We start from the raw sequence: 23,995 nt of genomic DNA on the forward strand, positions 1-23,995 counted from the left end.
AGATAATTCTGAAATAAAGTTTTAAATCATTAAAATTATTGAAAATACTGGTAGTACTATTCCTTAGCAATTAAATTCTAGACTTATGTAATTAGTAACTTTTACGCTTTACCTTTAACAGTTGACAAGGTGTTTGCCCAAAATTGTTAATCATCCCTTCTAAGGCTTTTCTTTCCTTCTCATCTGTTAAGGCATCCAGATCCACAGCTCCTAAAACCAAGAAAAAGAAGCCAAATCAGTGAAAACAAATCAGTAAGCCACTCAACTGTTTAAAATATCAGAGACTGATTAGTATATTTTCAACAAAATATTCTGAATGGAAAGAAGCAAATTTTTAAAAAATCAGTAACACTTCAGATATTAAATATACATAAAAATAAATTCCATCCACTATTTACAACTAAAAAGGCTTTAACCAAAAGTTAACTATAAAAGTGTCCATAAAAGTCTACAAAAGTTTCTCTTGGAAAAATACACAGTATACTCACTGTACACCTGATTGCTTTCTTCATGACAGTGAAGCTGAAACAAGTGTAATAACCACACAAAAATGCTGCTATACTGTCTATCTAATAAAAGTTGGGAAAAGTGATGCTCTGGCAAACTGACTATACCAAGTCATACTTAATAGAGATTGTTACATGGCTAGCATTTGACCAAAGTAAGTAAAGTCTGATTTCAAAATCTATGCTCCTAACTACCATGTTATGCTACCTCCCTACAAAACTGTTACCAAATGAACCAAGTAGGGTAAAGTAGAACAAGCTTGTCTATTTACCAAAAGTCAAGTGGGCTCTGTTCAATTCACAAAACTTCATACTATTCATGATCTTTAGAAGTATTAGCTCTATGGAAGGATTAGAAAAGAACTCCTGGACTTCCCTGGTAATACAGTGGATAAGAATCCGCCGGTCACTGCAGGTGACATGAGTTCTATTCCTGATCTGTGAAGATTTCCTCACGAAGCGGAGCAACTAAGCCCGTGCCCAAGTGCCACAAGACTAAAGCCCATACGCCCAGACCCTGTGCTCCATAACAAGAGAAGCCATTGCGATGAGAAGCCCATGCACCACACGAGGAGTAGCCTCTCTCATAACAATTAGAAAAGGACTACGTGAAGCAACAAAGACCCAGCACAAATAAAAATAAAATAAACAGAAATATTATACAGAAGAAATTCTTCTTAAGCCTTTCAAAGCCTTCAGAAAATGCACTGAGCTAGCCATCAAAATGTTGTTTAGTCGCTAAGTCACATCTGACGTTGCAACCCCATGGACTGCACCACGGCAGGCTCCTCTATTCTTCACTATTTCCAGAGTTTGCTCAAATAGTGTCATCTTATTATCACTGGAAAATATTTTATTCATAATTCTAAAAAGTCTTCTATAAAGTGTGTTAACAATTTAATACTGTATATTCAGACTTGCCTGAACAGGACACATATGGCCAGAGATCAAAATATTTAATACCACCAATATTTGATCCTTATAATTTGATTTGCATATATGTACCTATTTTTTTTTTAAACCAGCACTCTGAAGAAGGAAATGGCAACCCACTCCAGTATTCTTGCCTGGAAAATCCCATGGACAGAGGAGCCTGGCAGGCTACAGTCCATGGGGTAGCAAGAGTCAGATACAACTTAGCAACTAAACAACGAACACAGCAACAATGGCAAATATTTACCTCTTATTTCCACCAGTACTCAACCCAACTATTTATAGCATAAAGACAAAGCAGATTCACCAAGGCTTCCCAAGGATATTACTATCCAAAAGTGTTGGGGCTGCTCACATTTCAAAGACATATGAGGCCCTGTTATCTCAACCTTTACATTCATTTTCATTCATCCTAAAGAAAACCTGTTCATAAGTTCTAGTACACATTTGGTACATAACAATTCCATGACAGTTCATAAATTCTACATGTCCCTTCAAGAAAAATATTGTGGTTATTTCTGTCATCTCTTCCTAGCTTTAAAGCATCTCAGATTCCTTATGTAAGAGAGAATTTATTTCATTAAAATATTTTATGGAGATATTTTCCATGCAAGTTTAAAGAGAAGTTCAATAAGATGAAGTTTACTATGAATCTATGGTAAAAGATAATATACAGTAGACTTGGTGCAGACAACTCATTATATTTTCTTTCCACTGAGAACAAGTAGATTTCATTCTCCATATTTTGAGTCAAATCATGATCAAATGGATGTTTAAATTTAGAGATGGGATAAATGAAACTATTGTTTAAAAAAAGTACTCTTTCAAACAGAAAAAGTCACTAAAGCTATTTTTTTTAATTTTTGTGTTTTTTTTTTTTTTGTGGGAGGAAGTGAGCTTTACATCCTACTATTCCACCATCTTGACAGCCCCCCACAAGTAGCTGGTTGGTTTTTAATTAATTATTTATTTTTAATTTTTTGGCTGTGCTGGGTCTTCATTGTGGTGAACGGGTTTTCTCTAGTTGCAGAACACAGGTTCAGTTGTTCCACAGCATGTAGGATCCTAGTTCCCCAACGAGGGATGGAATCCACATCCCCTGCATTGTAAGATGGATTCTCAACCACTGGGCCACCAGGGAAATCCCTAAACGTATTTTTAAAATGTAGTCTTTCTCGTGTTAAATAGTTATGTCTAAAATACCATGTATAAATACATATTAAATAATATTTTCCCTTTTTTTGACGGCATCCTGTGGCATGCAGGATCTTATTTCCCTACCAGGGATCAAATTTATGCCCCTTGTAGTGGAAGAACAGATTCCTAACCACCGGAGAGTCAGGGAATTTCTAATATTTTCTATCAACATAATATAAGAGAAAAAGTATATAGGCTTATACCTTCGTAACTACAGTAATAGAAAACATTGAGTGCCTCCACTGCAGCCGGCCCCCTCTGTTTATAGCCAAAAATCAGATCTATCCATTCATGAAGATGAGCAGAAACATATTCGGACTCCTAGAAAGAGAACAAATTTAATCATTAATATAGTTACCTTTGATGACAGTGTAAACATGGGTCCTTTGAAAAAGTAAGAGCATTTGAAACATTTCCACATACAAATATTAATGCTGTAAATAAAATAAAATTATCTCAAAATGACATTAAGTATGTATCTAACATCATTATAAATATTGACTATATTCTATCTAGGATAATACAGATATCATATTTATTAATATTTATTACATATATATTTCCTAACTATTGGGTGATGAAAATAAAATACATTCTAATAGCCCAAATATGAACAACAAAAAACTTAATGATAGCTGTAGAATACATTTTTGTTGTGAAACTTCTACTGAAACAGTTGTCTAGAAATTCAATTCTCTCTGTCCATGGAATTTCCCAAGCAAGAATACTGAAGTGGGTTGCCATTTCCCTCTTCAGGGGATCTTCCAGACCCAAGGATCAACGTCCGAGTCTCCTGCATCTCCTGCATTGCTGGCAGATTCCTTACCACCGAGCCATCAAAATCAAGAGTGTGGCTATAAGACAATCTACTGAGATGTCAAAGATCTGAGGTTGTGTGTCACAGACCCATTCAAATAGAAAATAGAGCCTCTTAAGAACGTTAAGAACATTTTCCTGTTGTAGCCTCCCCCTGAGCTCAAAGGAGATAATGGACAATCTTGTAATGTGGACTGTTTTTTGCTCAATAGAGTTGATTTATAAGAAACCCACAACATTTTAAAAGAAATCGCATTAGTTCAAACTGAGAAAGATAAAAACTGTTCAAAAAATAAGAAGATTTTTGGCTTCCAACTTACTATGAGGAAAGAGGCAGGCAACGATACTCTTGTGCATGTGCATGTTAAGTCGCTCAATCGTGTCTGACCCTTTGTGACTCTATGGACCATAGCCCACCGGGCTCCTCTGTCCATGAGATTCTCCAGGCAAGAATACTGTAGTGGGTTGCCATATCCTTCTCCAGGGGATTTTCCCAAGTTAAGTCACTCAGTCATGTCCGACTCTTTGTGACCCCATGAATCACAGCACGCCAGGCCTCCCTGTCCATCACCAACTCCCGGAGTTCACTCAAACTCACCTCCATCGAGTCAGTGATGCCATCCAGCCATCTCATTCTCTGTCGTCCCCTTCTCCCGCCCCCAGTCCTTCCCAGCATCAGAGTCTTTTCCAGTGAGTCAACTCGTCGCATGAAGTGGCCAAAGTATTGGAGTTTCAGCTTTAGCATCAGTCCTTCCAATGAACACCCAGAACTGATGTCCTTTAGAATGGACTCGTTGGATCTCCTTGCAGTCCAAGGGACTCTCAAGAGTCTTCTCCAACACCACAGTTCAAAAGCATCAATTCTTCGGTGCTCAGCTTTCTTTATAGTCCAACTCTCACATCCATACATGACCACTGGAAAAACCATAGCCTTGACTAGTTTGCAAAGTAATGTCTCTGCTTCTTAATATGCTATCTAGGTTGGTCATAACTTTCCGTCCAAGGAGTAAGCGTTTTTTAATTTCATGGCTGCAGTCAGCATCCGCAGTGATTTTGGAGCCCAAAAAAATAAAGTCTGACGCTGTTTCCACTGTTTCCCCATCTATTTCCCCATGAAGTGATGGGACCAGATGCCATGATCTTAGTTTTCTGAATGTTGAGCTTCAAGCCAACTTTTTCACTCTCCTCTTTCACTTTCATCAAGAGGCTTTTGAGTTCCTCTTCACTTTCTGCCATAAGGGTGGTGTCATCTGCATATCTGAGGTTACTGATATTTCTCCTGGCAATCTTGATTCCAGCTTGTGCTTCTTCTAGCCCAGCGTTCCTCAGGATGTACTCTGCATATAAGTTAAATAAACAGGGGGACAATATACAACCTTGACGTACTCCTTTTCCTATTGGGAACCAGTCGGTTGTTCCATGTCCAGTTCTGACTGTTTCTTCCTGACCTGCATACAGGTTTCTCAAGAGGCAGGTCAGGTGGTCTGGTATTCCCATCTCTTTCAGAATTTTCCACAGTTTGTTGTGATCCACACAGTCAAAGGCTTTGGCATAGTCAATGAAGCAGAAATAGATGTTTTTCTGGAACTCTCTTGCTTTTTCCATGATCCAGCAGATGTTGGCAATTTGATCTCTGGTTCCTCTGCCTTTTCTAAAATCAGCTTGAACATCTGGAAGTTCACAGTTCACGTATTGCTGAAGCCTGGCTTAACCCCGGGATCAAATCCACATTTCTTGAGTCTCCTGCATTGGCAGATGGGTTCTTTACCACTGGCTTCCAACTTACTACAATTAGGAAAGCGGCTGGCAAAGATATTCTTGTAAAAACATTTTTTGTTTTAGTTTTTATGGAAAAGAATGACTCAGCAAAAGCCCAAACGCCTGAGGGTAGAACAAAATGATTTATGGAAAACCAATTATCATGGAATAGCAGTGGGCTATACAGGAACTGAGAGCATGTCCAGGCTAGAATTCTGAACTGCTGTGAACAGTTAGAAGTTCACAGGAAGAAGTTAGGTGCCTCTAGTGTCTCACTCCCTTTCGAATGTTAGTGTCTATTATAGTTCTCCTGTCCTTATTACACTACTGTTGTTACGTGGGGGATTAACTTGTATCTACTTCATAGCCTTCAGATCTAAGAGGAGATACACCGTAGTAGTTTCATCCACACATGGATTTGATGTACATGACTAATAAGACTCTGGACTTCAGGTCTCATGGCTTTCTGCAGGGATCAGCAAAACTACTGCTTGTGGGCCAAACCTTACTTGCATTCAGATTTGTAGATTAGTAGAAGACAGCCATATCCCATTTTCTTTTGCACTAGAATGGCAGAATTTCAACAAACACTAAACTTAGAGCTAACAAAAATATTTACTACCTGGTCCTTTACAAAAGGTCTGCAGAACCCTACCTTAATAAGGTGGGACTGTGGGAAGATCTTAAGAGGAAGTATGCTCATTTTGCATGTGGAAGGAATGTAAACACTTCGAGGCCAAAGGGCAGCCTCTGTGTGGTGGATTAAAGATAGTTGCAATTCTTTCTCACTCCCACCATTAAGAGATGGGGTTTACTTTCTTTCCTCTGGAATCTGCACTGATCCTGTTACTATTTAACCATTAAAGGGGAAGGCATATGTGGTACTGTGACAGTTCACAGCTTAAACCAGATAGTTCACAGGAAGCATCTGAAAAGTTTCTGCCTAGTTAAAAAGTTATAGATTATTTTTCAGAGTTGTTTTACTTTTTTCCCCAATTCTTTATTCATGCATGGAGTTATTGCTTAGAAGTATTATAATCTAGAAGAGAACAGCTGACTCATTGGAAAAGACCCTGATGCTGAGAAAGGTTGAAGGCAAAAGAAGAGGGTGACAGAGGATGAGACGGACCCACTCAATGGACATGAATCCGAGCAAACTCCAGGAGATAGTGAAGACCAGGGAAGGCTGGCATGCTGCAGTCCATGGGGTCACAAAGATTCGGACATTACTTAGAGACTGAACAACAACAACAAATTATAAACTAATCCAGAATTTTGAAGTTTGACAAACTACCTACCAACAACAAGGAATGTTCCCAGGTATTGGCCATTTAGTTCTAGAATCTGAAACATTTCAGTTTAGATAGAAAATTAGGTGGGCTCTGTGGGTGTGGAGGCGGAAACAGTGTCTTCAAGATAATAACATAACAGCAATATTAAATGAACTCTTACTAGTCCTTCAACTCCAAAATAGAAACTTTGCTAAAAACTAGCAAAACACTTAAGTAGTATTTAGTATTTATTTAGCTATCTTATTAAAAACATACTGAATTCCTTCAGAGGAAAAAACAATGTTCTTATCCTTGATAGATTTGAAACAAATACGGGAACTATGACATATCACACTACACCAGCTTGGTGACTGAAACATACATACAACAGGCAGATGCCTTACAGAAGTGAATTATTTTTTTTGCTATATATCTGAGGGACAGTACTACTATAGTCTCACTATATCAGAAGATACATAACCTCAAAATAGATTACTATATTATACTTTCTAAAACAGCATATAATACAGATTACAAATTAATGAAGAAAAATAATAGCTATACTTTATTCCATCATCCTCTGGAAAACACATATATCTTTATCTTATTAATCTGCTTAATAACTAAACATAAAAATCTTACCAGAGCTTTCCTATGTTTATAGATGAAATCTTCAGCAGACTTAGCCCATTTGGGGAGAACGACATCATTTACTAGTTCTTTGGAAACTTGTAGACGACCCAAGTTAAATTCTAAGACATAAAAAATAAATGTATCAAATCATTTTAGATTTAAATAAATCAAGAAAAATAAATAAAAGGATATATACCTTAGCAAAACTAAGATTTTTCTTCGTTTATTAAAAGATGAGAATCAAGTTTTTATAAAATTTGACTTAAAAAATTAATTAAAATTTTTTTATTTTCTATTGGGGTACAGTTGATCAACAATGGTGTGTTAGCTTCAGGTACAGAGCAAAGTGACTCAGCCATGCATAGACATGTATCTTTTTCAAATTCTTTCCTGAATTAGGTTATTACAGAGCACTGAGTACACTTCTCTGTGCTACACAGCAGGTCCTTACTGTTAATCTATTTTAAATATAGCAGAATGTACATGTCAATCTCAAACTCACAATCTATCCCACTTATTAAGTTTCCTTCTTGAGTAAATTCATTGAACAGGTAAAAATAACTCATCTATTAGAATGCATTTTAACAGTTGATCAAAAAAGTAAATGAAAATAAGATAGTTTAAAATGAGTTATTAGAAAAAAATAAACTATAATTAGTTATTAGAAGATAAATAGTTTATTTTTTGCTGAGAAATTGAGAAAAATTATAATTATGACCAAAATCTTAATCTGAACAAAAATGCAACGGTAAGCATTCTTCATACATTAAAAAGAATTAACACAGTTCCTCTAATGGTTAATTTACAAAATCCAGTGACTTAAAGTTTTTGGGTGTAACTTATACCTTAAACTCACTCAAGTTTACCTTACGGAAGGACAATATATTTCTACAACACTATTTTAAATAGATACTGACATAATAAACATTTGCTCATACTAGTTATGATAGAAGACAGTATTTTGACAAAACTCTCCCAAAGATAAGATTTTCTTGTTCATCCATATGGAAAGGGAAAAGTGTTAACACAAAAGTCCTTCATTAAAGAAGTTATCTAAAAATATCAGTGTGTCCTTAAAGCTGGAGAGAAGTTTAAATGTCATAAAATATCACGATGCAGGGTCTGTGGCCTTAACTCAACTACTATATGGCAGATACTGGTGGCCACCTGACAGCCATCCTTTCTTATCTAATAGCAGAAACTTTATTTTATTCACGTGTGCATCCTGCCCTATATTTCATGCTTGTTGCAGGTGACTGGCATAGGGGTTGGTACATGACCCAGCTCTGGACAGTGAAGGGAGATCATGAGAAAGGATTTTTCATTCTTAAGAAACAACACAAAGAATTAAAAGTGTCAATTCTTTCTAAGACAATGTTGCATCTGCCTATGATGTCTAGAATTTTTTAGTCATGATAGTAACTGGCCAAGAACAAATCTAAAATACTCAGAACAGCAGAGTAAAAAAATACAGAAGGAACTTGACTCTGAGGATGCTGTTAAGTTACCATATCTCAGGATTTTTATTATGGAAAATAAATACTAACATTTTCTTCCTCATACAATTTTGAGTGGCTTTTATTAATATTTGTTGTCATTCTAATGAATATACTTTGTTTTCTCCCACCCAGCTCATTTTGAAAAAATTGGTGATGGATAATTAGAAATGGAGGCCACCAGGACAGTAGTAACAGAGAGCAACTAGCTCTGGCTCTGGTGAATGTCAGAAATTGTCAAGCTAAGCAGACCTTTAATTCTGGGTCCAAATTTAATTCGCTCATCCCTTCTATCCTGGATACCCTGCCCTAGAAGATCCAGTCCTCTGGTTGACTAGGGTCAGATTTGTCAATAGTTTCACTCAGTTTTCTGAAGGTGACCAACTGGAACTGCCTTTCTCTGAGAATCAGATGCCTTGGATCCAACAGCCAGTCCTAGAGCGCACGATCAAAGGTCATGAGATCCTGGATACGTTCTCACCAGCATGGCAAATAATTCTACTGGGGAAGCAATGGGTCAAACCTTAACATTACATGCTAGGGGAGGAAAAGGAAGTTGTTAACAGCTGTTGACCCTGGAATTTTCCTAAAGAACACAAATCTGAACGATCTTGCCATTTTCTTATTTGTACTTAGATCTAAAACTACGTCATCGAAAATGTATTTGGATATCCTTAAAGACCATATTTCCTTCTATGATTCTTTTCTTCAAAAACATAACATGATACGTATAGCTGATTCACTTTGCTGTACAGTAGAAACAACCACAACACTATAAAGCAACTATACTCCAATAAAAATTAATTTAAAACAATAACAAAACAATAATATGGTTTTTCAAATATTGTGGTAACTTAAACTCAGTCATTATTTTCAAATTGCCTCCTGTTTTCTACTCTAAAAGGAGTCAGCAAAATTCTACAAAGAGACAAAGAATAAGTATTTTTGGCTATGTGAACCTATGGTCTTTGCTGCTGCTGCTGCTGCTGCTAAGTCACTTCAGTCGTGTCCGACTCTGTGTGACCCCATAGACGGCAGCCCACCAGGCTCCCCCGTCCCTGGGATTCTCCAGGCAAGAACACTGGAGTGGGTTGCCACTTCCCTCTCCAATGTGTGAAAGTGAAAAGTGAAAGTGAAGTCGCTCAGTCATGTCTGACTTGTAGCGACCCCATGGACTGCAGCCTACCAGGCTCCTCTGTCCATGGGATTTTCTAGGCAATAGTACTGGAGTGGCTTGCCACTGCCTTCTCCATGGTCTTTGCTGCAACTGGTCAAATCTGCCATTATACTGTGAAAGCAGCCACAGCTTATGTAAATGTATTGGCCAGCTGTATTCCAAAAAATTTTATTGATAAATAGTAGTTTGCTCACAGATTTGGCCCATGAATCTATAGTTTGCTGACGCCTGATATAAACCTTCATCTTATCTAACTCAAACACTAACTCACGCAGCTGTATGGCTGAAATAGCTTGCAGCCACTTTTTGCTTCACTAGTAAACACTGTACTTGGATAAATTCCCTTACTAATTCAAATTTCACTCATTTATCTTATTCACTGCAGCATTTCTGTGGAAGGTAAGACTAGTACCTGGATATTAAGTTAAGCCTTGTCACTGAGTAATACAAACACAGAATAAATAATCTATAGGTCATCACAAAAAATGTCCTAAAAGATATTTTTCAAGATCCTCCATTGGGACCTATTCAATCCAGTTTTAAAACTATTTCTTACGATTTTGATTTTCTAAAAACTCTGGGAAATAGAAGAATTCGGGAATAAGTTCCTTCACATCGTATGGATTGTCCATGAGAGCCTGCCAGGTAGCAGGGATGGAATGGAATTGTCGATCGGCACAGTCGAACCTACATGTGGAGACGGGAAGGGAACAGTGAGTCCTGACTGTGAGTAACAACAGGCTAAAACAAAATTACACTTTCTTCAGGGTGCCTCATGTTTACTTTCTCCTTATTTACCCTTTCTCTTTAACATCTAAAAACAAAATATGCCCTCCTTATGAAAATCTTTCTTATTTTGTTGTCAGGAACTTAATACTATAATTTTAATCACTAGTATCATCTTAGATGAAAATGGCGTAATTTTGCTGAGTAAAATTTATTACAGAGTGTAAATAAATATTATTTGGATATTTTAGAATTACAGAGTTTAAATATCACTAAGTATTATAGTATTTATGACATAGTTAACAGATCTATAGTAATGCTGCTGATTAATCTATGATACAAAATATCTTCACAAACTCTTTGGCTAAAAAGTAGATGGTGAATTAGGGAAATAATTCTGAGGTTAAAGCTTTTATACTTTACTTCCATATACTATTATCTTAACTTTATTTTCAAGTTCCATCATGGGCGTACCGCAGTTGAAAGAAGTGGTCATGCTGCAATTTTTATTATGTTTTAGCTAATCACAAACCGCATAAACCCCTTCTGTTTCATCTCCTTTGACGTTGTTTTCCTAGTTTTATCCCATAAATGATGTCTTCTAAGTGACAACTGATGACTAATATGACTCTTCTTGTGCCTAGCAATCTTGTTTTGAAGCAGAGCTGAACTTAGCAGAACTCTAAATTTAACTATAGTTAATGACTGGGTCATCAATAAAGTCTAAGAATGATATATTCAAATTCAATGAGAGGTACAGCTTTCAGGGCAGAATCTTTTTGTTTGGGTGGGGGGAGAACAGCTTAACTGATATATAATTAACATATATGTAATTCACTCTAAGGGGACAATTCAATAGCTTTCAGTATATTCAGAGCTGTGCAGCCATCACAACAAACAATTTTAGAACATTTCATCACTCCAAAAGGAAATCCTGTATCTAATAGCAGCCACTCTCCATTCACCCTCCCTCAGCCCAGGGCAGTAACTGATCTACTTTCTGTCTCCATGGATTTGCTTTTTTTAGACATGTTATGTAAATCATATATAACATATGGTATCTTGTGCCTGGTTTACGTCATTCAACATACTACTGCTTTCACATTTCATCCATGTTGTAGCATATATCAATCTTTCATTCCCTCTCTTAACTCATAGCTAAATAATATTCCACACCATGGGTATACCACATTTCATTTATTCCTTTACCAGTTCACAGGCATTTGGGTTATTTAAATATTTGGACTATTACAAATAAAGCTGTTAAGGCCATTTGTGTGCAAGTGCTTGCATAAACATACGTGTTCAATAATCTTGGGTCTATACCTAGGACTGGAATTGCTGGGTCATGGGTAATACTGTGTATAATGTTTTGAAGAACTGCCAAACTGTTTTCCACAGTGGCTGCATCATCTTAAATTTCCACTGGCAATACATAATTGTTCCAATTTCTCAACATGCTCATCAACAGTAGGTATTATCTATCTTTTTATTACAGCCATCCTCATGAGTGTAAAGAGGTATCTCATTTTGGTTTTGATTTGAATTTCCCTGATAACCAATGATGGTGATCAACTTTTCATGTGTTTATTAGACATCTGTAATCTTCTTTGGAGAAATGTCCATTTAGATCTTTTGCTCAGTTTTTAATTGAGTCATTTGTCTTTTTACTGTTGCATTGCAAGGATTTTTTTTATATATTCTAGATACAAGTCCTTTATCAGATCTATAATTTGCAAATATTTTCTCCAACTGAACTGGTTGTCTTTTTAACTCTCTTGATAATGTCCTCTGAAGCACAAATCTACTTTTGAAGTCTTATTTAAAAAATCATTTAAAAGCTGTAAAATCACTAAAAGCTGAAGAGACCCAGGTTTACTTTCCTGGAAGGAAAATTATCTGATTTCATGGCAAACATAACATTTGGAGATATGTAGTGATCTAAGCCTCTCCTTGAAAGACAAGGCTCAGTGAACTAAAGACAGGAATAAGAAACCCAGGCTAATTTTAAGAAATAAACGTTACATGGAAAGAGAGCACAACAGGCAATGTTTACATAGTTTCTGATTCATCAGAAAAGGCAAAAGGATAATGTTAAAGAATAAGGCAACAGGGAGTCACAGTGAGAGTAAGTAAGGAGGAACCTGGAGGATACGCTTGGGAATGGAGGATTCTTGAAGAAGTTTCTTTCTTTAGGATAAATAAGAAAATGTGAAACTTAGGTTAAGTATAATATAGACAGGTGATACAATAATACAGTGGCATCGCAGACCTGTTTGAGCTGCTACTGATAATGTAAGGGCCTTCATTCCTCTCTATTTTTATTCCTACTGATCAATATTTTTAGGAGGACTACAGAGGCACTGGTTAGACATCTCTGGTAGATGTTTTGGATTAAGGTTTAAATCAGTTCTAAGTTTGAATCTCTGGTAGATTCCTAAATCCAGCTGAAAATAATAAAAGTTCACTAGATAACAGTAAAGAGGAATTCACCTTAAAAGTCATTTGTGTAAGTCAGTTTGAGTGACCCGTTCTCAAAGTAGTTTGACTACTTTTATCTAGGGGCTATTATATGAATCAAAACCTAAAAAGAGGAGAATAAAAAAGGTAAGGTCCTGTTATACTAGTATATGAAAGTGAAAGTGTTAGTCGCTTAATTGTGCTTGACTTCCTGCGATCCCATGAACTGTAGCCCACCAGGCTCCTCTGTCCATGGAATTCTCCAGGCAAGAACACTGAAGTGGGTAGCCATGATCTCCTGCATTGTAGACAGATTCTTTATCATCTGAGCCACCAGGGAACCCTATAACAGTACATGACATGAAGGCAAAGCGTTTTCAACACTATCATATAGTCTTAAGAAAACATTTACCCGAAACATACCTTCCACTCTGAAGCTGGATGTGGAGAGTGGTGAATGGTTCTGTACGAATAAGATAGTGCATAACTCCAGCAGAATTTGAATAGTGAGTACCATAATGAAATTTATCAATAGTTCCCATAGGATCCTCAAAATTTTCATATCTAAAAACAGAAACTAAAGTTTTATAATCACAAGAGCAAAATTAATTTAGGACAGATACTTGTATTGCTGAAAACAGTTTATTAAGAGGCTATGTATTTATATCATCACATCACATGAATAAATGAAAAAAATTACTAATACTTCCTGAACAATAAAGTAGCACTAATAGTGGAGTTTGGAATACTTTTGTATTATGCAATAATTATTTTCACTACAGATAGATTAGAAATCACAGAGAACCAAAAATAAAGAAATTTAAAATCAATTACAATTGTACTTCCCAGAGATAATAAATAATATCATTCTGGCAAACATTTGTCAATTATGAATTAATATGTATTTTAATATAAAATACACTTTAATATAAAACTGTTACACCTAGTATATTGTTCACAACTTATTTTTTCATCTAACAATTTTCTATTAACATCTTACAAAATATGTAAGTGACTCACTTTGCTGCACAGCAGAAACTAACACATCATAAATCAGCTACACTTCAATAAAATATTTTTACAAAATCTTGGAATATATAACAATTTAACTATTTATTTATAGATAGTTAGGTTGTTTCTATTTTTCTGCTATTGTAAGAATGTGATAATTAGACATCATAGTATGGCCAAGGTAATAGAAAAAAATACAGAGGGTCAGTCAAGAATTGTGAAAATGAATGTCTAATAATTCAAAGGTAGAAGAAGGAAATAGATGTGTATAGCACAGGGAACTCTACTCAATATTCTGTGATAAACTATATGAGAAAAAATCTGAATAAGAATGAATATATGTGTGTATTACTGAATCACGTTGTACACCTGAAACTAACACAACACTGTAAATCAACTATATTCCAATAAAATAAAATAAAAAGTAGACAGTGGAATAGAAAAAAGGCCTAAGTCAGATTACTAGCACAGGGCATATATATAATAACTCTTCAAGCACTATCACTAATATTGTAATTGTTCTGAATGGTGACATCTGAGTTAGTGGGCATAAACTCTAAATAAGAATGAACAGTTTTTTGGAAGCAATAAACATTAAAATTTTAAACCAAAATACTAATCAATTTGCTAAGCTATGGTCAATTTCCTTTTTACATAGAAATCATTAATATTCAGGAGAATAAAGAGAGTTTTTAGGTCAAAGTCATTTGTACCTAAGCAGAAAAATATACTATTGAGACATAAATTAAATTGTATCTTCCATTATCTATAAAATAAGTTAGCCTACATGAAATATATTTCCTAAGGAACAGTGTTAGTAGTTTGACTAATAGCAGTGAGGTAATATACATACAGCAAAATTCCATTAGTAAATCAAAATTAAACACTGCAAAAAGGTCTTACAGAAGATTTGCAAATAAAAAGGAAAAAAAATAATGTACTATCAAATCTACAACTAAGTTTTTGTTTGCAAAAACTTTTTTATTCCTGGAAGTTATCCATAAGTTCACATGGAGAAAAAGGAAAATTAAAATTATTGTTTTACTTGTCAGCCACTTGCTTTGAACAAAAAAAATTATGAGACATTTACAGGATGATCATAAATATATATAAGTATTTTCTTTCCTTTCAAATGTTACTTTCTAAATTTTCTTACATTTCACTGTTCTTTATTCACATTATTACTGAAAAGATTAGTATTATTAATTTGGTATCTACCAAAATAGTACATCAGATATAAATGCTAGATTAGCAGGTTATTAAGTCTAAAATACCTAGGGATAAAGAATTCCACCCTTGGACACTTACTTTTTATCTTTTAATTGGGTAGATAATTGTTTTGCAATGTTGTTTTAGTTTCTGCTGTACACCAAAGTGAATCAGCTATACGTATACACATCCCTTCTCTGCTGAGCCTCCCTCCCCCCAGCCTCCATCCCACCACTCTAGGTCATCACAGAGCACAGAGCTGAGCTCCCTGTGCTATGGAGCAGCTTCCCACTAGCTATCTGTGCTACACAAGGTTCAATTTACACGTCAGTGCTAGTGTCTCAATTAATCCCACACTTTGCCACCCCAACCCCACCGCCTGTGTCCACATGTCGGTTCTCCAGGTCTGCATCTCTATTCCTGCCCTACGAACAGGCTCATCTGTACCACCTTTCTAGATTTCATACATATGTATTAATATATGATACTTGTTTTCCTCTTTATGACTTCACTCTCTTATTACAAGGAGAAAAGCAATTCTAAACAACATTAAATTTGGTAATGAAGGGACACAGACTACAGTTAAGATATTTGAAAGACAACTGATAACATTTTCAAGAAAACTTAGTGAAGGAATTATCAGACTCTAATTAGCAAAAGCAGCAGTTGTGCATTTTTTAAAAAGTAACACTTGGTTAGCCATAGGAGAAATCAATACAAATTCAAACTGCTATAGGTTTATCTATCAAAGCAGATGAAAGGCACTTACTTTTCTCTCATGGCTTTGGCATTTTTATCATTAACTACCCCAATTGGTTTGGATAGATCTCGAAATACAGATGGGTTATTAAGATCCAGCTCTTCTGAAGTATAATCTTGTAAAATCCAGGGGAACTAAAAGAGCCACAATTTACAATTGAGACATTCTTTCCAAGGGAAGCTACCAGCTCCATAACTAATATCAAACACTTTTCTAAAGACAAAAAGGGACAGTCTTTACTTTTTCCCTGTTGGAAATGTTTATTCATTTTTAGCTCAATAACCAGAAACATTATCTCCTGTAATTCCACTGAAATATTCTCAATTAAGTAAAAGAAAAAAGGCTTTCATTTTTAAAATGCCCTTCATACTTGTATACTTCTTGAAAATAGCAGGGTAAGAAATAAATAGAAAGGCAAAAATAGTTTTTATATCTTTTTTTTTAAAAACTAGATATAAGCCACTTATATTTTTGTATATAATAAAACTGAAAGGCAAGTGTATATTTACAGAATTTTTATAAAACTCACCACAGGATACTGTGCAAGGTCATTATAAGTTCGTCCTGCCATTGTATTTAACTGAATGAGGTAGTCAAAATTTGATATCTCTCTGTTTACCCATTTCTAGATAGCACAGAAAAAATCAAAATTAGTCTACATCTCTTAGAAATCAATAACTATTACTGACAGTACTAACATAATCTTGCAACCACTATCTCTATCATCTTTCTGGTAAAAGTTAAGTTTTTTAAAAAAGATTTAACAGGGAGAAAAATCAACATACTTCTCCTAAGTTCACTTTCTTTTAAAAACTGGTCTTTAGAAAAGGAAAAGAAAGTTCTCACTGCAGTCTAAAAGATCTCCTAAAATAATTAAGTCTTTTCTTTAGTTAAAAACTATTTTATTTGAATATAAAAATGTTTAATTCTAGAAGGACTGCCCAAATTTTAAATTTTTGTCATTAACTGAAATCTAAGTATAAATATTAAAATATCAGTATCTCAATGTGCTTAACTGATCTACAAATTTTAAATAACATTATAATATCTCTGCTCAGAAAAATTCCTTTATACAGTAAAGGTAGGTGGGATTTTGCTATAACAGATAAAAAACTTTCTAAAGAAAGACAGAATCATTATTTTTTTAATTACCTTGTTAAATCTAGTCTACTAGTTACTCTACACAGTGTGAGTATGCTCAAGCATTTTTTTTGAAGACAGATTAACATACACCTTTAAGTTTACTGTGTGCCTTAAGCAAAAGACATGTAGAAATGGTGAGAAATCAATCTATCTATACAGAAAGCCCAATAATACTTATGTGCCAAATTGAGGACTCAGTACTTTAATGAATAAAGTGTATACCACAGAAAGCAGGGAATGTACTTTTAAATAAAGCTGATTCCATGAACAATAGGAAGGAACTGCTGATGGCTTTTGAATAAGAGCAACACTTTAAGATTAACACATATGTAGGAGGAAGGAGAGAGCCAGGAGGCAGAGAACCCAATTAGGAGACTACTAACAACACCAGAGAGCAAAAAAACAAGAGCCTTTCCTTGGCTTTTGACAGTGCAAATTCAAGAGATGCTGGGATTATGTGAGGATAAAATGCATGGAAACATTAGTTAGCTTTGGCAGACAGAAAGACTGGAGAAATTTTTTTCTGCCTGTATTCCAAGGTGTCTTGTATTTTTTCATTTTTTCTTGGCATGGATTTTTATTATTAAGAAAAGTTCCACATTATTTTTTTAAAAGAACATTATAATGAAAGAAGTTATAAGATATACCCATGAACTGAATGATATGGGAGCCGGAGGACAGGGCACTCTTATGTGTGAGGGAAACAGAAAGATTCAAAGACAGTTCAAAAGATCAACCTGAATGGAACAACAGCAGTTGTATAATCAAAATAAAATAGTCAGAAGGAAGATTTACTTCTAGGCAAAAGTCTAAGATACAAAATTAACACCAAACAGTGACTTAAAATTTCCTACCTGTGTCAGTCCTGATGTTTTGAATAACTCCTGTGGTGATCTGGTTCCATAACTATTTGGAGAATGAAGTGACAACAGTCTGCTATATACTTTGTTCCTAACCTATTAAAAAAACAGCACTTTATGGGTTAAAAATAGATTAAGACAAAACAGGATTATGACGTTATTAACAGATTTATTGAGATATAATTCACATACCATAAATTCACCCTTTTAAAGTATACAGTTCAGTGGGGTTTTTCTCTTTTTTAAAAAAATATTCACAGAGTTGTACAACTATTCACATTACCTAACTCTGGGACATTTATGTCATCCTCAAAAGAAACTACATACTTATGAGTCATCACTCTCTAATTTCCCTTTCATCCTGACAACCACTAAACTTTCTGTGTCTATGGATTTGCCTAATCTGAACATTTCACTTAAACAGAAGATTACGGTTTTAACTTCTTTATTTTACTAGGCTTAACAAATTTATGACATACATTTTTTTTAGAATGTTACAGTATATTAATAGTGTAACCGTCACACATTTTATCAGAAAGCTAGCTCACTTTCAGTTCAAATCTAGTTCTGTCATTTACTAATCATCTGAACAAATCAACTAATTTACTGAGTCTCATTTGTGTATTCAATATAATAATCTCTACCCTTTACAGCTTTGTGGATTATTCAGGACTATGAAAATGTAAAGAAATAAAATTAATCTTTGAACTTCAGCTTCCTCATCTGTAAAAAAAAGGAATGGAATTTTCCATATCTAATCTGAAGATTGTTATGAAGATTAGGTACCACATATCAATATGCTTTAAAGACTATATACAAGAGACTTCCCTGGTGGTGTAGTGGCTAAGACTCTGAGCTCCCAGTGTAGGGGACCCTGATTCAATCCCCGGTAAGGGAACAAGATTCCACATGCCACACCTAAGAGCTGCAACTCAGATCTGGTGCAGCCAAATAAAATAAATTAAAAAAAAACAAAAAACTATATACAACAGGAGTGTGTTTAGTTTAATTACATAAAATAGCTTTCTAAAAAACACATACATTGTATTTTCCTATGGGTGAAAATTTATTTTTAACAGTGAAAAATTACCCTTTTGTCAAAATAGAAAAATGTTCCTCAAAGGTCTGAATCAAATCATTTATAAATACACCTGGATCTCAAATGAATAGAAAGTAAGTTATTGACTCTGCTAATCCAGGTCCTTGGAAGAAAAGTTATTGACTCTGCTAATCACTTGCTCCTTGGAAGAAAAGTTATGACCAACCTAAACAGCATATTAAAAAGTAAAGACATTACTTTGCCAACAAAGGTCCATCTAGTCAAAGCTATGGTTTTTCCAGTAGTCATGTATGGATGTGAGAGTTGGACTATAAAGAAAACTGAGCGCCAAAGAATTGATGCTCTTGAACTGTGGTGTTGGAGAAGACTCTTGAGAGTCCCTTGGACAGCAAAGAGATCCAACCAGACAATCCTAAAGGAAATTGGTCCTGAATATTCATTGGAAGGACTGATGCTGAAGCTGAAATTCCAATACTTTGGCTACCTGATGTGAAGAACTGACTCATTGGAAAAGACCCTGATGCTGGGGAAAAATGAAGGCAGGAGGAGTAGGGGACAACAGAGGATGAGATGGATGGATGGCATCACTGACTCAATGGACATGAGTTTGAGTAAACTCCGGAAGTTGGTGATAGACAGGGAGGCCTGGCATGGGGTCACAAAGAGTTGGACATGACTGAGCGACTGAACTGAATCCAGGTAATCTGAGAAGCAAGTGCTAAGACAGAATTGAACATGGAGGATTTTATTAGGACAGATACCAGAGAGAAAAAATGGAGAGAAAGCTAGGCAAGGTAAAAGAAAGCTATCAAACTGTAATGCAACTCTGGCCTCACGTATATGCCAAAGGGAAGGAAGGTTGAGAGCAAGTATTGCGCCAAAGGTTACACTGCTAGTGGTGGAATGGTTTTGGATCCAGGGAACCTGAATTCAGTGACAATCTCTTAACTGCTTATACTATTTAAGAATTTATGTTATTCCTAGAAGAACTGCATGCTCCATTATATTTTTTTTTGATTACACATACTCCATTATTGTTGAATTCAACCCAATCTAATTTCATAAATCCAATTATATCATATATATATACCATAGTATTTCACAATGTGAGACATCTATTTGCTGACACTCAAAACTCTACTGACTTCTTTATCTACCTAGATATAAAATACCCTCCAAACACTCAAACACAAATTCCAACAAAAATTCATATGCTTCTTAGTCCCAAAGTATATTTTTTTTCTCTAATATTCTGACACAGTGGAAGAGCAGAGTGTAAAGTTTCATTATAGCTTACTAGTTGGAAAATTATTTCAAGCTAACAGTCTAGGAGAAAGGTAGTCTTTTACAAACCTCTTTTTTGAAATTGAGAAAGTAGTTGGATTGGTCAACATGAAAAATCTCAAGGGCTGACCTCCTTAAGTTGTACCGTCGTAGGTGAATCTCTCGAACTTGAGAGTGAGGCCACTTGAAATCAAAGCCTACTCCTGAAAACAGAAAAAAGTCTTGTGACTGTGGACCACATAAAGTTAAATATGCTATGCAGAAAATACATCCTTTTCCTGACAAGAATAGCGTTTAGGGAAATAGAATTCAACCTCTATAAGATAAAAACCATCTGTTAAATGTATTGCATGTTTAAACTATTTCTTTTAAAACTATTTTAAAATTCTATAGCTTTTTCTACTTCCTTTCCATTGGAATAGAGAATAACTCTGAATATTGTATCTTAAAAACATTTTCCCTTTTCTTTTTATGTTAGCAGCTTAGATTTAAATATCTTTTCATTTTCAGATAAAGGACTAGGTGAGAAGCCTATAGGAACAAGAGTACACATAAATAAAATATTGCATTTATAACTTAAATTTATAGCAATCCCCGTTAGGCAAACATTTTAAAAAGCATTGATAATAAAAAAGAAGCATTCCCCTCAGTACACTGTTGAATAATGAATTTAATCCCACAATGAATTTCTATTTCTCCCTTTACATGAGAGACTACAATTTTACAGGCCCATCTTATTGCTTTCTTCTCATCAATGATTGATAAACTGGATACTTAACTATTGAACAACAGAAATTATTCCCCCAGAACTCCTCACCATCTTCTTTTTCAATGCTGCCATCATAGAAGTAAATGTGTTGAGTAGTGATTTCTAATCTGCCAGGAATTACATCAATTATTGTTATGAGTTCACAATCTTCTGATAATACTGATTTTTCTTTTTGATTCTGTTCTTCTTTCTCATCACTGAAGGGGAAAAACAAACAAAAAAGATCCAACAATGTATTCTGGGTAAATGGAAAAGAACACCATATTCAAAATCAAATCTCATTTCTGTGAAATCACTATCCAAGAAAGGGTACTTGAATTTTCTACAAAAAACATTTCATTGCATATTTCACCAACCTAACAGGTAATACTGCAATCCTTAAAGCTAATCTCAAAAAAAATTAAGAATGTTTTTTTAAATAGTGAAATTCTAAAGTTCACAGTGATGAAATTGAGAAATAAGTGACTTAAGGAAGTACATAGTCTGTTCCTTATTTATATTTTATGAAAGAAAGAGTTTTGGCTTTTCATTTGTAAATGAATGAGACTTACATCTACTGAATTCACTAGTCATTGAAGAAAAAATAAAACCCCAATAAAGTCTGACTAAAAAAATCTACCCAAATCAAAGAGCTCCCTAGACAACCATGTCTACTCCATTTGCTAAAAAATAATCAAGGAAATATTTTAAAATTATTAAAATTATATGAACAAAATAACCTGCTTATGCTAACAAAAGATATTATTGAAACTGGTCAGTCTGTAATATTAAAATAAGTTCTGAAGAATTATTTGCCATATGTTATTTATAACCTGAACAAAGTGATGCTCAGAATAAATTATAAACTTGAGACTTAGCTACTCATTCTTAGATGACTGTGAGGCTTTACAATCATAGTAAAAGTCAGGGCAGATGTGTAAATCACCAAATTTGAATGAATTCCCTCAGCCACTTACAGATCCACTGGCAAAGAGTTGCAATATTACTGATCAAGGAGTTTAACACAAGCACAAACTAATTACTGGCTGACCACTAAGCTATGCTGATCCAGAGGCAACCCCCAACAAGCAGAGTTTTAAAAATAAAACAAAACAAAAACCCAGTAAGTACAGACATCAATGGCATTCACTATAGGTAAAACAGATTCCACAAACTTAATCTACCAAAGTCATTAGACAACCAAAAATACAATAACAACAACCAAAAACAAGGGAGGAAACCAGAAACCAAAGTGGATATATATATTTTTTTTAATGTATGGGTTTCACACAGATTATGAGACATAGCAAGAAACAGGAAACTATGGACCATGAACTCAAAAGAAGTAAAAAGAAACTATTTCTGGGAGGACCTCAGAAGATCAACTTAATAGACAAAGACATCAGGGCAGTTATCATAAAAATACATGAAAAAAACTAAAGAAAACTATGTTTAAAGAACCAAAGTGCATTATGGCAAAAATGTCTAGTCATAGAGAGATTACAATAAAGAGATAGTAATTATACATATATTTATAAAGAGGAATCAAATGAGAAATTCTGAAATTGAAAAATAACTAAATGAAAAATTCACCAGAAAGACTCAACAGCATATCTGAACTTGCAGGAGAAAGAAGCAGAGCTCTTGAAGACAGATCAAAAAGAAACTGTCCAATCTGAAGAATACAAAGAAAGAATGAATTAAGCAGAATGAAAGAAACTCAGAGGGTTCTATCATGCAAAACAACATAAGTGCAAAAGGAGACCCAGAAGGAGAGAACAGAGAAAAAGGCCAAGATATATTTGAAAAAATAATGGTAGCAACTTCTCAAATATGAAAGAATTTAATCTACAAATCCAAGAAGCTCAGTGAACTCGAAGCAGGATAAACACGAAGATATCCATACATGGATAGAAAGTCAAGGTGACAAAAGCTAAGGACAAAAAGAATAACTTTAAAGCATCACAATATAGTATATAAATTGTCAACCGAGAATTCTATAACCAGCAAAACTACCTGTCAAAGAGAAAGCAACGGTGCTCAGACAACTAGAATCACATGCAAAAGAATTAATACAGATCTCATAAGCAGAGACATTACTTTGCCAACAAAGGTCCGTCTAATCAAGGCTATGGTTTTTCCCGTGGTCATGTATGGATGTGAGAGTTGGACTGTGAAGAAAGCTGACTGCCGAAGAATTGATGCTTTTGAACTGTGGTGCTGGAGAAGACTCTTGAGAGTCCCTTGGACTGCAAGGAGATCCAACCAGTCCATTCTAAAGGAGATCAATCCTGGGTGTCCATTGGAAGGACTGATGCTAAAGGTCAAACTCCAATACTTTGGCCACCTCATGCGACGAGTTGACTCACTGGAAAAGAGTCTGATGCTGGGAGGGATTGGGGGCAGGAGGAGAAGGGGACGACAGAGAATGATATGGCTGGATGGCATCACCGACTCGATGGACATGAGTTTGAGTGAACTCCGGGAGTTGGTGATGGACAGTGAGGCCTAGCATGCTGTGATTCATGGGGTCGCAAAGAGTCGGACACTACTGAGCAACTGAACTGACTGACTGACATCATACCACATACAAAAATTAACTCAAAATGGATCAAAGACCTAACATAAGAGATAAAATATAAAATTCTTAGGAAAAAAATTGATAAAACGAAAGTCATCAAAATTAAAAATACCAACAAAAAAGTGAAAAACCCAATTTAATGGAAAGAATATTTTTGTAAATCCTCTATTTAATAAAGAACTTGTTGCTAAAATATATAAAGAACACTTACAACCCAGTAACAAAAAGACAGCCCAGTTAAAAAGTGCAGAAAAGATTTTCATAAAGATTTATCCAATAAAGACATATAAATGGCCAAGAAACACATGAAAAGATGTTCAGTATCACTAGTCATTAGGGAACTGCAAATTAAAACCACTAGATACC

General features: G+C 35.0%; 1 protein-coding gene across 7 annotated transcripts in view; it reads right to left on the reverse strand.

The window, feature by feature from the left end:
• The window catches only part of NBEAL1 (neurobeachin like 1), a 165,186-nt gene that overhangs the window by 27,531 nt on the left and 113,660 nt on the right, over positions 1-23,995 (reverse strand). For all 7 annotated transcript variants that reach the window (XM_055398718.2, XM_055398716.2, XM_055398714.2 and 4 more), the window contains 10 exons: positions 21,118-21,266; positions 20,370-20,503; positions 17,951-18,052; positions 16,483-16,578; positions 15,963-16,087; positions 13,397-13,537; positions 10,344-10,474; positions 7,124-7,233; positions 2,840-2,957; positions 113-210 (listed from right to left, as the gene is read on the reverse strand). In XM_055398718.2, the coding sequence (XP_055254693.2) occupies positions 113-210; positions 2,840-2,957; positions 7,124-7,233; positions 10,344-10,474; positions 13,397-13,537; positions 15,963-16,087; positions 16,483-16,578; positions 17,951-18,052; positions 20,370-20,503; positions 21,118-21,266 (1,204 nt within the window). The remainder of the gene's footprint in view (positions 1-112; positions 211-2,839; positions 2,958-7,123; positions 7,234-10,343; positions 10,475-13,396; positions 13,538-15,962; positions 16,088-16,482; positions 16,579-17,950; positions 18,053-20,369; positions 20,504-21,117; positions 21,267-23,995) is intronic.

Source organism: Moschus berezovskii, chromosome 2 (genome assembly GCF_049115385.1).
Source record: "Moschus berezovskii isolate FMDL1 chromosome 2, NW_MosBer_1.0, whole genome shotgun sequence".
Classification (NCBI taxonomy): domain Eukaryota; kingdom Metazoa; phylum Chordata; class Mammalia; order Artiodactyla; family Moschidae; genus Moschus; species Moschus berezovskii.